Source organism: Stegostoma tigrinum, chromosome 6 (assembly GCF_030684315.1).
Source record: "Stegostoma tigrinum isolate sSteTig4 chromosome 6, sSteTig4.hap1, whole genome shotgun sequence".
Lineage (NCBI taxonomy): Eukaryota > Metazoa > Chordata > Chondrichthyes > Orectolobiformes > Stegostomatidae > Stegostoma > Stegostoma tigrinum.
Window position 1 is genome coordinate 14,368,849 of NC_081359.1, and position 12,718 is coordinate 14,381,566.

The 12,718-nt window shown below is 44.1% G+C and overlaps 1 protein-coding gene across 1 annotated transcript in view; it reads right to left on the reverse strand.

Annotated features, from left to right (window-relative positions):
• LOC125453227 (collagen alpha-2(IV) chain) overlaps positions 1-12,718 on the reverse strand; it is a 195,852-nt gene that overhangs the window by 91,183 nt on the left and 91,951 nt on the right. Inside the window, exons 6-13 of the mRNA XM_059646445.1 lie at positions 11,945-11,989; positions 10,923-11,039; positions 8,505-8,573; positions 5,821-5,856; positions 5,114-5,176; positions 4,948-4,983; positions 3,484-3,525; positions 2,146-2,232 (exon numbers count right to left, since the gene is read on the reverse strand). Coding sequence (XP_059502428.1) covers positions 2,146-2,232; positions 3,484-3,525; positions 4,948-4,983; positions 5,114-5,176; positions 5,821-5,856; positions 8,505-8,573; positions 10,923-11,039; positions 11,945-11,989 — 495 coding nt within the window. The remainder of the gene's footprint in view (positions 1-2,145; positions 2,233-3,483; positions 3,526-4,947; positions 4,984-5,113; positions 5,177-5,820; positions 5,857-8,504; positions 8,574-10,922; positions 11,040-11,944; positions 11,990-12,718) is intronic.

The window sequence follows — 12,718 nt, forward strand, 5'->3', positions numbered from 1 at the left end:
GGCAAAGATAGATAGATTTTTGAACAGTAAAGGAATTAAGAGTTACGGTGAGCAGGCGAGGAAGTGGAGCCAAGTCCACCAAAAGAGCAGCCATGAACTTATTGACAGGCCGAGAAAGCTTGAGGGGCCAGATGGCCTACTCTTGCTTCCATCTCTTATGTTCTTATGACTGAGATTCACCCAAAACAAATAGAAAAATTTTATTTCTACATGAATATGCCAATACTTATGCATGATATCCATTATTTGGTTTAGTTTTTTATTTAGTTGAGGCAGTCAATCAGCGGGTGTCTGGACTAACAGCAGTCCAGTTGAACTGGAGTTAATGGATGGGAATATTGGGAACCAATGCTCAGATGTAGTTCAGGTGCACTTTCAAGTCACCTATTCCATCTATTTTCATTTTGCATTAAAGATTCCTATGTCAACATTTATAACAGATGTTAAATTGTCACACTGTATCTGCACCATTGTATCACAGGTCGTGTTGCAGCACCTCTACTGGCACACGTATGCAATTACAAAATGAAGTAATTATGCAGGAGGTGCATCGTTATAAATGTTAACATAGGATTCACAATGCAAAATATAGTAGAATGCATGTGATAATATCAATATATAAAAAAAGGCATGAACGCATTGGTAAAGAGACAAAATAATAAACAGCATAGTCACATAAATTTATACTTACTCATGAAATTTAAGCTAAATATATACTCATAAATCCTTGTGTTTCCAAATAAACCTGTTGGACCATAGCCTGGTGTTGTGAGGTTTCCAACCTTGTCCACCCCAGTCCAACCCCAGCACCTCCACATTTTATATCCCAAACAATATATTCCAAAAACCATATACCAATAAGCATAAACTGAATAATATTATTTTAAGTTCTATTTGGAGTAACAATTGTGTTTTAATATGATTACAAATTATCACTGCAGTAATTCTACAGTACGAAGATTTAATTAGAAATCAAGAGATTTTGCCAAAAGTATGAATTCAGAATTTAATTATGGGAATTTTAATGAGATGAGATAATTGGCGTTACATCGCATCCAATTCCTTATTTCATTTGGGAAATAATCTTCATCCAAGTGATTGAGAAAGGGACTCAACTAATTTCTGCAATATCACCATTGATCACCTGCAGCTTAATTAAAATGCAGTAGGACAAAGTATGCAGACCCCTGTTTCAGCACTGTGCCTCAGTCCCATTTCAGAGGTGAACATTTGATGAATCTCGTATTTTTTTATAATGCAAACCTGTTGGTAAGGAATGTGAAGTGAAGTTGGGAAGAAAGTGATTTTTTTTATTCATTAATGGTATGAGGGCGTTGCTGACTAGGCAGCATTTATTGCCCATCCCTAATTGCCCAGAGGGCAGTTGAGAGTCAACCACATTGCTGTGGATCTGAAGTCACACATAGGCCAGACCAGGTAAGGATGGCAGTTTCCTTCCCTAAGGGGCATTAGTGAGCCAGATGTTTTTCTTCCGACAATCGGCAATGTCTTCATGGTCATCATTAGACTATTAATTCCAGATATCTTTATTGAATTCAGATTCCACCATCGGCCATGGCGGGATTCAAACCCTAGTCCCCAGAATGTTACCTGGGTCTCTGGATTAACTGTCCAGTGATAATACCACTAGGCCGTCACCTATGTAGACTAAATATTCAGAACCCTACCGGACCAGTGAAAACTCAGAGGTCCCAGTAAGGGTCCAGTGTGCAACAAAGCCCTCATATGAGCTTTATATTGGGGGATTAATATGATCAGGACACAGGGTGAACTTCCTGATTTTCAAATACTACCATGGGAGACAAACATTTAACATCTTATCCGAAGTGAGAGTGACAGTGTGGTGCTGTCTCAGAACTACATCTGCAACTGTACCCCCACAGCACTGCTCCTCCAACACTGCATTGGAGAATGTGATTTTGGACTCAAAGCTCAGTAGAATGCATGACCTTCTGTATCTGAGTAAAGAGACACTTCACTGCTGGTTTATAAGTTTCTTTCCTGCCTGACACACAAGTTATGGTGACAGTGAGATTTTCATCAGCGAACATGTCTTGTGGTTTATCCTTGAACTGCTCTTACTGGCTTGTGGTGGGAGCTATTCAAACCTGGTCGCAATTTTACCTTTTCTCCTGTGTAATTCCCTGGTGCAGAAACCTGGCTGATGTCATCAAAAGTCCTTCCTGGTGGACCTGGAAAACCTGGCTCTCCCTGTGGGCCAACAATTCAAACAAACAGATAAGAAGGAGAGAACAGACAAAGCTGCTCTGACAGAGTTACAAGAGCACAGGCACTAGAATTTGCAGCAGGATAAGAGACTAAAACAGAATGTTGATTCATCTGAAATAGCTCTGTGTGAATGACACAATATCATCAGAGCCTTCATCCCTTCAGTGTCATTACCATTCAGTTTTCATGTGATGTGTTGATGAAACAGAGAGAGACAAATAGAGAAGGAGGAATGGAGAGAGTGAGAGATAAACAGAAGATGTACAATGTGTGACCATGAATTGCACCCCACCCAGATCGTCACTCTACAATCTCAATGCTTCTATCTGAACATTTAGCTTTTGTCATTAATGCATTAGTTCTCCTTTCTCTCTACTGTAGGGGCTCCAATTTTTTTTTATTAATTCATGGAATGTGAGTGTTGCTGGCTGCAAAGCATTAGGGGTGACCCAATCCAGGTTTGTGTCTTTACAATCATTTGTGGGAATGTTGGCATCTCGGACAGTGCAGCATTTACTGCCATTCCCATTTATTCTTGAGAAGGCATTGCTGTGGTCTACTTGTTGTAGGCACGCCCACAGCACTGTTAGGGAGGAATTTTAACTGAGTGAACAATCTCAAACAGTTCTGCCCTTGCCCACTGTCTCTCCCTGGCTGCATGCTGCTCTCCTTCTCCCCTCTCCCACTCTTAGTCTCTCCTACCCCTCACTCATTACCTTCCTCCCTCAGTGCTTCCCTTTCACTCCCAGATGCCTCCGTCCCTTCTCTTGCTGCTTCACAATTCAATCACTGCCTTCCTCTCCATCCCTCGTGATGTCCCAACCCCTTCCTGCTTTATTGCCCCTTAACCTTCCCCGTGCTACCTTCCTCCCTATCTCATACTTACCTTCAGCAACCTCAAAACCAAGCTCTTTGATCAGTCTTCAATTTAATTATTTAACTGTTCAAAGTCCAACAATTCTCACGCAGTGAAGTATTTGTGACATTTTATGATCTAAAAGGAAGGATGTTGCTAGATTTTCCAAAATAGTGACTTTGCGGCAGAAGCTCTGATCAAAGCGAGCCACAATCGGATTTAAAACCAGAAAGCAGCAGGGTGAGTTGGAAACAGGGAGCTGCAAGCCCCACTTTGTGATTTGCGGGCATTCTGGAAAGATTGACAACATCAAATGGGGGCCCACAGTGCCTTTCAACAATAACAAACACTTTTGTAAAGAGAACTAGTTCACCGACCTTGTCACCAGTTCTCCCCTGGAAACTGATTCCATCATTGCCCTGTAAAGCAACCAGTAACAATGTTAAAGATTACCCAAAGATTTGCATTTCCATAGTCACAAAATCAGGATGTCCCAAAGTGTTTTACAGCTAATTTTTGAAGTGTGGTCACTATTATAAAGTGGGAGTTTGTATACAGAAAGGCCCCATCAACATCTCAGTAATGTTGGTTGGTAGGGGTGTCGCTGAGAGTTTGGCTACAGTACCAGGGTGAATTCTCAGCTCTTCCTTGAAAAGTGATCCTTTGCTTCCACTAGAGAAAGGGTGTTAGGCATCATATGAAAGGCAGCATCCCTCACAGTGCAGGGTTCCCTTAGTTTACCTTCTGACAATGTAGTACTCCCTCAGTATTGATCCTCCAGTAAAGCAGTATTCCCACAGTACTTAGTCCCTGACAGTATAGTGTTCCCTCAGCACTGATCATCTGATAGTACAGTCCTCCCTCAGTATTGGACAGGGAGTATCAGCTCTGAGATGTGGTTAGCAGTGGGTAGGTCACACGTACAGCCCGTCTAAGTGCCCTGTGGACATTGTCCCTGAATTTTTGTGATAGAGGTTTCACTGGGTAGATCCTGGACAAGGACCTAGCAATACAGTGAATGTCACAGCAAACACTACTCCTATCCTTGCCCACAATCCTGCCCTTTGCCTGCCCCTTCAAATCTCTCCCTATTAAATATTTATCCCATTTCTTCTTGAAAAGTGCTAAATCAACTTCCATTGCATAGGCACCACATTGCAGATCACAATATTGTGAGTTCTAGTTACCTGCTTCGTCCCACATCTCTGAAATAATCATATTTTATACCTGGAAAGATAAAGCTCTTTTGAAAATTCTAACTTGCCATGCTACTGGCTAGTAAACTACTTAGATCAGGGTCATGTTGCACAAAAAATCTGACCTCCCAGTGCAGCCATGAATGTTTCTCCTAGAATACTTACACGTTGCTAGCTCCTGGTTAATTCATTCCTAGCTCTTTCACACGATACAATACGACGTCACATGTAGGAACTCAATGAATGAGAAAAAGTGTCCTCACATCGCTTCTGGACCTCTTAATTTTAAATCACTTCTGTTTGGTCTCGAACCTGTCCAAAATAATTTACCTTTAAATTCCATCTATTGACACCCTTTTAGAATTTGAAGACCACTATGAAACCTCCTCATCCTCTGCCCTAAGGAGATCAGTCTCAGCTTTTCTCCATGTAGCTGCAGTCCCTCATTCCTGGGACCATTCTGTGAATCTCCTCTGCCTTCTCTCCAAAGCCTTGACATCCTTTTAAAAGCATGGATTCTAGAATTGGTCACAAATACTCAAGCTGAGGCCTAACCAGTGATTTCTAAAGGTTTAGTGTAAAAGATGGGGCTTAATTGACATTATTTCCCTGAGCAGCCACCTGCATTGAATGCTGAGTTCCTACCTTGGGTCCTGGAGGTCCTGGAGGCCCGGGCCGACCCTGTTGGGGGCAAGTTGCAATCACGTTGAGAACCAAACTAAAACCAGGAACAAGTGAAAAACGTATTCAATGAAATCCCATGGGAACTCTATGATTCCCAGATGGGACGAATCTTAAGACCAATACGTACCTGTGGGCCCATTGCTCCTCGGGGACCTCTGAAGCCTATCTCTCCAGGGATGCCCGGTTCGCCCTGCAAAGGGAACAAAGACTCTCCTTTCAGAATGTTTTTACATACCTTGTGATATCAAATATATGGCAGCCAATTTGCGTGTTGCAGGTTCCCACAAATCACAGCGATGCGATAATGGACAAATGATTTTTATTGTGTTTGTTGGTTAAGGGATAAATATTGGCCAGAACCCTGGGGTGGACTCCCCTCCCTGGCATCAAAAGACTCCTATTGGATTATTTTGTTTTTACATTCACCCGATGGGTCCAAAATTCAAAAAGCAGCACAACAGAGAGTGTGGCACTCCCTCGTCAGTCAGTCAGGAACATAAGGCCAATGGCTTGGTGTTGTCATTTGGCTGAAGCAGAGAGACATTTGATTCAGAGTGGAGACTGCCCATCACCGCGCTCCCCACCACCCCACCCCACTCAGCCACGGCGGCCATAGGAATAGCATCTCTTATTTGCGGTGGATGAGCCCTTTCCACTGCGATCTTCCGTCAATGATTGGGATGTAAAGTCTCACTAATTCCCGTCGATTTTATTGGACAGTCGCTGGATCCTCTGTGCTCCTGGTTGACTGGATTCCTGAACGGGAGCAGGAATTTGGAAAACAGCATCACATCACCCCTCCCCAGCCCATGCCCCTGAGAACCAAACACTTACCGGGAAACCTGTCACACCAGGGAGACCAGGATCCCCCTACAAACAGAAGGAGAATGATAAAGGGTTAGACTGGAATACACTCTGTTTCACAGCACCTTCCCTTCCCATCTCCCTTTTCCTGTCCTCTGTACTGTTTCTCAGGGGAATGATGGTCAGGAGGCTCCTACACGGGCCAAAGATTCCACACGATAAGTTGGATCCCACAGTTTAGGAGGTGTCTGGACAGTTATGAAGTAAATGGTCCTGGGGACCAGTGAGCTGAGACTGGATGTTCATTGTGGTGTGCAGTGTGCTGACATCAATAATCAATGATTCACACACCTCACTGGCATTTACTGTCCGTCACTACCTGCCCTAAGAAGTTTGTGGTAGATCTTTCATCACAGGGCAGTCAAACAAAAAAATCCCATTGCCACATATCACTGAATCACAGACACCGCACACAGACCCACTCTTACAGATCGCTGAATGACCCAGACAAACGCAAATTCACTGTTAGAGATCATTGAATCAACTACACACAGCCAAATCCACTCTTACAGATTACTAAATTACCCACACACCCATAAACCTTCTGCTACAGTTTAGTTAATCTGGCTCACGCACACACTCATGATTACAGGTCGATACAATGTGTACCTTGAGGAGCACAGTGTCTGAGAAGCTGGAAAGTCAACATTTCGGGTTGGGACCCTTCTTCAGAAATGGGGAAGGGGAATGGAGCTCAGAAATAAATAGAGGGAGGGGGTGGGCTGAGGGAAGGTAGGTGGGATGGTGATGGGTGGATGCAGGGAGGGGGCTGTAGCGATGGTTCAGTGGGGAGGGTGAGGTGCATAGGTGAGAAGGAAGATGGTCAGGTAATGTCAGGTCAAGGAGGTAGGGTGAGAGGGACGGTTGGTCATGGGATGGGTCCGGGGGTGGGGAGACTTTGAAGCTGGTGAACTCTGTGTTGAGGCCAATGGGCTGTAAGCTCCTGAGGAGATATATAAGGTGCTGTTCCTCCAGTTTCTGTGTAGCCTCATCGTGACAGTGGAGGAGGCTCAAGGTGGACATGTCACCAAGGGAGTGGGAGGAGGAGTTGAAATGGCTGGCAACTGGAAGGTGTTGTTGATTGGAATGTCCAGAGCACAGATGCTCCACGAATCAGTCACCAACTCTGCACTTGGTCTCACCCATATAGAGGAGAGCACGTTGGGAATGGATGCAATAGATCAGGTTAGAAGATGTACAGGTGAATCCAATTCAGACTTGGAGTGATTATTTGAGGTGTTCGACAAAGGTGAGTGGGGAGGTGTGGGGGCATATTTAGTTCTTCCTACAGTTGCAGGGAAAGGTGCTGGGTGTGGTGCAAGGGTTGGTGGGCAGTGTGGAGCAGACGAGGGAGTCACAGTGTAAGCGGTCCCTACGGAAAACAGATATGGGTGGGAAGGGGAATATCTCTTTGGTGGTGGGATCTGATTGCAGATGATGAAAATGGTGGAAGATGATGCGTTGGATGTGGAGATTGGCGGGATGGCATGTGAGGACCAGGGGGATGCTATCCTTATGGTTGTTGTGGGGAGGGGATTTGAGGGCAGGTGTGCGGGAAATGCAGGAAATGCGGTTGAGGGCATTATGAATCACCGGAGAGGGGAAGTTACAGTCCTTGAAGCAGGAGGACATCTGGGATGTCTGAGAGTGGAACGCTTCAAACCGGGAGCACATACGGTGGAGGCAGAGGGAGTACAGGATCGCATTTTGCAGCAAGGTGGGTGAGTGGTGGGATAGTCTAGGTAGCTTTGGGAGTCGGTGGGTTTGAAATAGAAGTCAGTGCTGAGTTGGTTGCTAGAGATGGAGATGGAAAGGTCCAGGAAGCGGGGGTGATGTTGGAGCTGATCCAGGTGAATTTGAGGTCAGGGTGAAAGGTGTTGGTGAGTGGATGAACTGTTCGAGCTCCTCATGGGAGCAAGAGACAGCACTAATACAGTAATCAATATAAAGGAGGACGAGGTGAGGGATGGTGCCAGTGTAACAGTGGAAGAGGAACTGTAGCACATATCCTAGAAAGAGGCAGGCATAGCCCAGGCCCATAGCCCAGCCACCCCTTTAGTTGGTAGGAAGTGCGAGGAGTTACAGGAGAAGTTGTTCAAGGTAAGGACAAGTTCTGTTAAGCAGATGAGAGCGTGTCTGAAGCACCTGCACACACACACACACACACACAAATTCACTAATACATTGTATATGCATTCAAACCCACTGCTGAATGAATCACAAGTACATAAAAATACTGACTGACTCATGCACACACCATAGATAACAGGCAGACACTCAGACCAACTGTTACATATCTCCAGATCAACATTACACATACAAATCACAGCAACACACACCAACCCATTGTATAGAACACTCCATCTCTCTCTCACAAACACACACATACACGCAAACACACAAACACACACACAGATACACACAAATACACTCACACACACACACAAATATACACCCCATGCACACACACACACACACACACACACACACACACACACACACACACACACACACACACAAATGCACAGGGTTACTGCATTCACTGATAATGAGGAGTAATTGACATGGAAACATATCAAAAGGAAATCTCATGTACAAGCCACATGTTGTGACACTTCAAACGAGTGTCCTTTGTAGAATTACATGAAATGTACCCTAAATCTCCTCGACTCGACTGTAACGAGGAATGGTTCTCCCTTCTGTCCTTTCCTTCCCGGTACTCCCTGTAGGAACAACAGAAAATGAAAACATTGTCAACTGATCAGTCTTTGTGCTCCTGCAGTCTCCTGGACTCACAACTGATTGATGCAATTTCAGATCATCACCACCATTCCCATTTTCTCTGATACCAGATGTTGATAATGGATCTGCTGTTTATTTTTTCCATGTCTTGATCTTCCTTTATTTACTTTTTTCTCCCATCACCAATCCCTTTCACTTTACACCATCAACCCTTTTATCACCTAATGACATCTTTTGTCCTTTAATTACTCCTTTTGTTATTTAATCACATGTGTCTTCCTCTTTCTTCTGACCATGTCCTTGTTGCTTTTCCTGACCCATCGTTTCTTTAAAACCTGCTCTGTCTTGAACCATAGATAATGAGCTGTGGAGCTGGATGCACTCAGCAGGCCAAGCAGCATCTTAGAAGCAGGAAAGCTGACGTTTTGGGGCCTAGACCCCAAAACATCAGCTTTTGTGCTCCTAAGATGCTGCTTGGCCTGCTGTGTTCATCCAGCTCCACAGCTTGTTATCTTGGATTCTACAGCATCCACAGTTCCTATTATCTCCATCTAGAACCATTTCCAGTTAAACAGGCATCAAACTGAAATGTTGTGCCTCTGTTTTTCCCTCTCCCAACAGATGCTGCTTGACAATGTGGAGTATTTCCAGCACTTTCAGTTTATATTTCAATTTTCCAGCATCAGAAATAATTCACCTTTGTTTCTGAATCTGGCCTGTTCTGTCATGTGTAAAGTACAAAACATAGAACAAGTTTTCATTTGTACTTTAGAAGGGAGTATGTGATAGCTACAGCAACACTACGGACCCTCACAGACTCAGTGACAATGGCACAGTTTCAAATATTGATTATTCCAAGGGCTACTCTTGAGATTTTCTTGAAGGCTTCTTTTTGGTTTTAAGGAGCTCCTTTTCACTCTCACTCACTCCTTCTTTAGGTGATGAAGTCAAGCAGAAACCCGAGTCTCTCTATTCTCTATTTATGCTGATTTGTGTTACCTGAACTCAAACAGAGGCAAATGTAGAAGTATTCAACAATCTTATCAAAAATGATCACTGTTCCATTAAACAGAAATCCACAACACTTACATTTTCCAGACACCACAGCACAGAAGGTAACAACCATAAGCTAGCCATAGTTTTGTCTAAATTATTTGTATGGACAAAGAAAAAGCCTATTACCCTATATATTCTTTCTGTTGGCTGGTGAATTCAATTAAGGGCAATTGGATGTGTGTCTGTAACATAGTCACTGTATAAGATAGTCTAAAGTAATTCATGGCATATGAGAAGCTTTAAGATGTGATATACACATAAGTGCAAACCTTCATGAAATAAAACTGTTCAGTACTATTTTTCCAGTTGACAATATGTTCATGACAATAGCATCCACCACATTCTTTCCTATATTGTAGCTGCTGAACTTCTGCAGCCTTAAACTTGAGAATCCATTTGCAAAGAAGCGACCTCAAGCTTTTCTGGCTCCAGGCTAGTTGAGTATTCCTTTGTTGAAAGGTTTAGAACTTTCTCTTCCCTCCCCCAACTTTGGCAGCCTTCTTTCCCCCAACACCCATAGAAAACATGGGTGAGGAACAGTCTGTGATTCGAGGAGCAGGAGTCAGATACTCTGATTGTTCCATATATGGCTGGGCATCAAATTTTCTCCGATTAATCACAGGAACGAGCAAACCTTCCTAGCCACTTTCAGATTTCAGGGTGAATTCAACTGTCACCCATACGCTTTGTGTGTTGGGCATTTGGCATCTCAAACAGGGCCTGCAATATTAACAGCTCCAGTCTAGGATGCAGAACCCGACTAAATTACAATTTAGGGAGGCAAACAGCCTAAATAAATTCCAATTAATTACTCAAAGAAATGGGGCTGGATTTCAGAATTTTGAGAGATGGCAGTCCCAAGGGACCAATAATCGCATCAACACCTGAACAGCTGACTTTGGAAAATTAAGTGGAAAATGTTGAGAATTCCCTTTCAATGCAGTAAGTTTTTTTTTAAACATGGTGATTAGTCATGATTTGGAATGTACCATTTGGAAACATATGGAAACCAATTCAAGGCTAACTTTCTGAAGAGAACTGGGAAAATGCTTGCAGGGCTGTGGGGAGGGAGAGCAAGGGAGTGGAGCTAACTGGAATGCAAGGGCTTGATGGACTGAACGGACTCTTCCTGTGCTCTAAGGTTCTTTGTGACTGTCTTACAATTTGAAAGGGAAGCGCACGATTTGAAGTCACGCAGGCCTTTCTCTGTTCTGCTAACCATATTTGCTCTCATCCAGTACATAGTGTATTTCAAAAAAGAAACATTTACTCACAGGAATGCCGAACAAACCATGGGATCCAGGTTGTCCCGCTGCGCCAGGATCTCCTCTTGTCCCATTGCAGCCATCAAGTCCAGGAGGTCCCCTGGGGCCTGGCTGTCCTGGGTGACCCTAAAGCAGTGGCAATTTCAGCACAAAATCATTCATCCAGTGCAGAGAAGGCAGTTCAGCTGTTCCTACTAAATCATAATCTCAAGGAACTAACTTTTAATCAAAAAGCAAACATCTCTCCGGGGATTATAATGAGTTCCCTGAGTGGGGCTGTTATTCTGGTGAAATCAGAGGGCTCTGCCTGACAGACAGAAAGGAGACGGTCAGAGATGCTGGAGTTGGGTGTTGACTCTGAATGAGGCAGGACAAAAGTCAGGGACTGCTCATGAGTAAATAAACACTGACTTAGTGACGGACACCAGCTTCTGTGGGAGTTATTTCAATTTCCTTTCCTTCAGGTCCAACAATAGATCATAGAAAATGATGTCGAGGCTCAGTTTGCAGAAGCTGCATTCTGTTCTGGGACGCTGCACCTCAGGAAGAACGGATTTATCACAGATTAATAGGTTAATAAGAGGATAGTCAAGGCTAATATTCTTTCAAGTTTAACAGGTTAAGGGCTCAACAAACTGAGGCATTTATTCGACAAATTAGTCGGGTTGATAGAGATGTTTGCGGTGGAGAGTCTAGGATAGTGCAGGGGAGCACAGGCATAACTCTGGAGCCTGGAGGTTAAAGGTAATGTCAGAAGCACTTCACACGAAAAGGGAGAGGAAATCGGGAACTGTCTCTCTCTGCGCAGGAATCCCTGAATGAAGCAATCACAAAGCTTCCTGGGAGGAATGACATGGAGAAACTACTTCCTCTGGTGATTGGAAACTCCAAGGAGTTCAAAGGGTTTAAAGGATGAGGACTGTTGCAGTATCTTTGTTTATGTTTCTTTGACTTTACACATTTCATCTGACTGAGAAGTTTAAAGCAATCCGACAGGGTAACAGGCAGGACTGCCATGACAGAGCACTTACCGGTATTCCATCATTGCCCGCAAACCCAGGCACTCCCATTGGTCCCTGTGTTGAAATGAGAAGGAGCTGAAATCAGACAGCAAAACTAACCAATGAAGTTGTAACTCACACGTTAGCAGTAACATGGACCAAGGTGGCTCTTGGGCCAGAGATAACCGCTAGACTGTCCCAGTTTGTAATAGTCCATGTGGAATGCATGCTGAGATTGGCGGGTATGTTGGAGACAGGCAGTAGCTGGGAATTGAGCCTGGAATGGTGGAATGCCAGATTTCTGATCTTCTTCAGTGGTCATCCAACGAAGGCGCAACACGGCGGGACTGTTGTGTTTGGGGAACACAATCAGCTGTCACCCAGTCACCCTGATTAACTCCCCGATGCCCTTTCCCCATGGATCAGTCTAATTGATTAGACAATGTGGCCCAGAGATGGGAGGGCTGCCTCATTGATGGCAGTTGGGAAACAGGCAATCACTCAGGGTTGAAGATGGGCATTAGTAATCCCTCCAAGCTTACCATGAAATGTCCTGTCCTATTGATGGGAAGTCAGAAGAATCTCACCCAGGTGGAGTAAACTGTAGGAAGGGCAGGAATTTGAGGGAATTACCTCTTTGATTAAAGCCTGCCATATTCTGAGGTTGAGGAGGAGTCTGGGAGGTGCTAAAATACATCTCAAGGTCCCAAATGGGGGGGGCATATCTGGATAATGAACCTTATCCTTATCACATCACAGAGTGATGTACTCCAATTGAGAAGCCTCAGGAAAAACCTCAAGCAA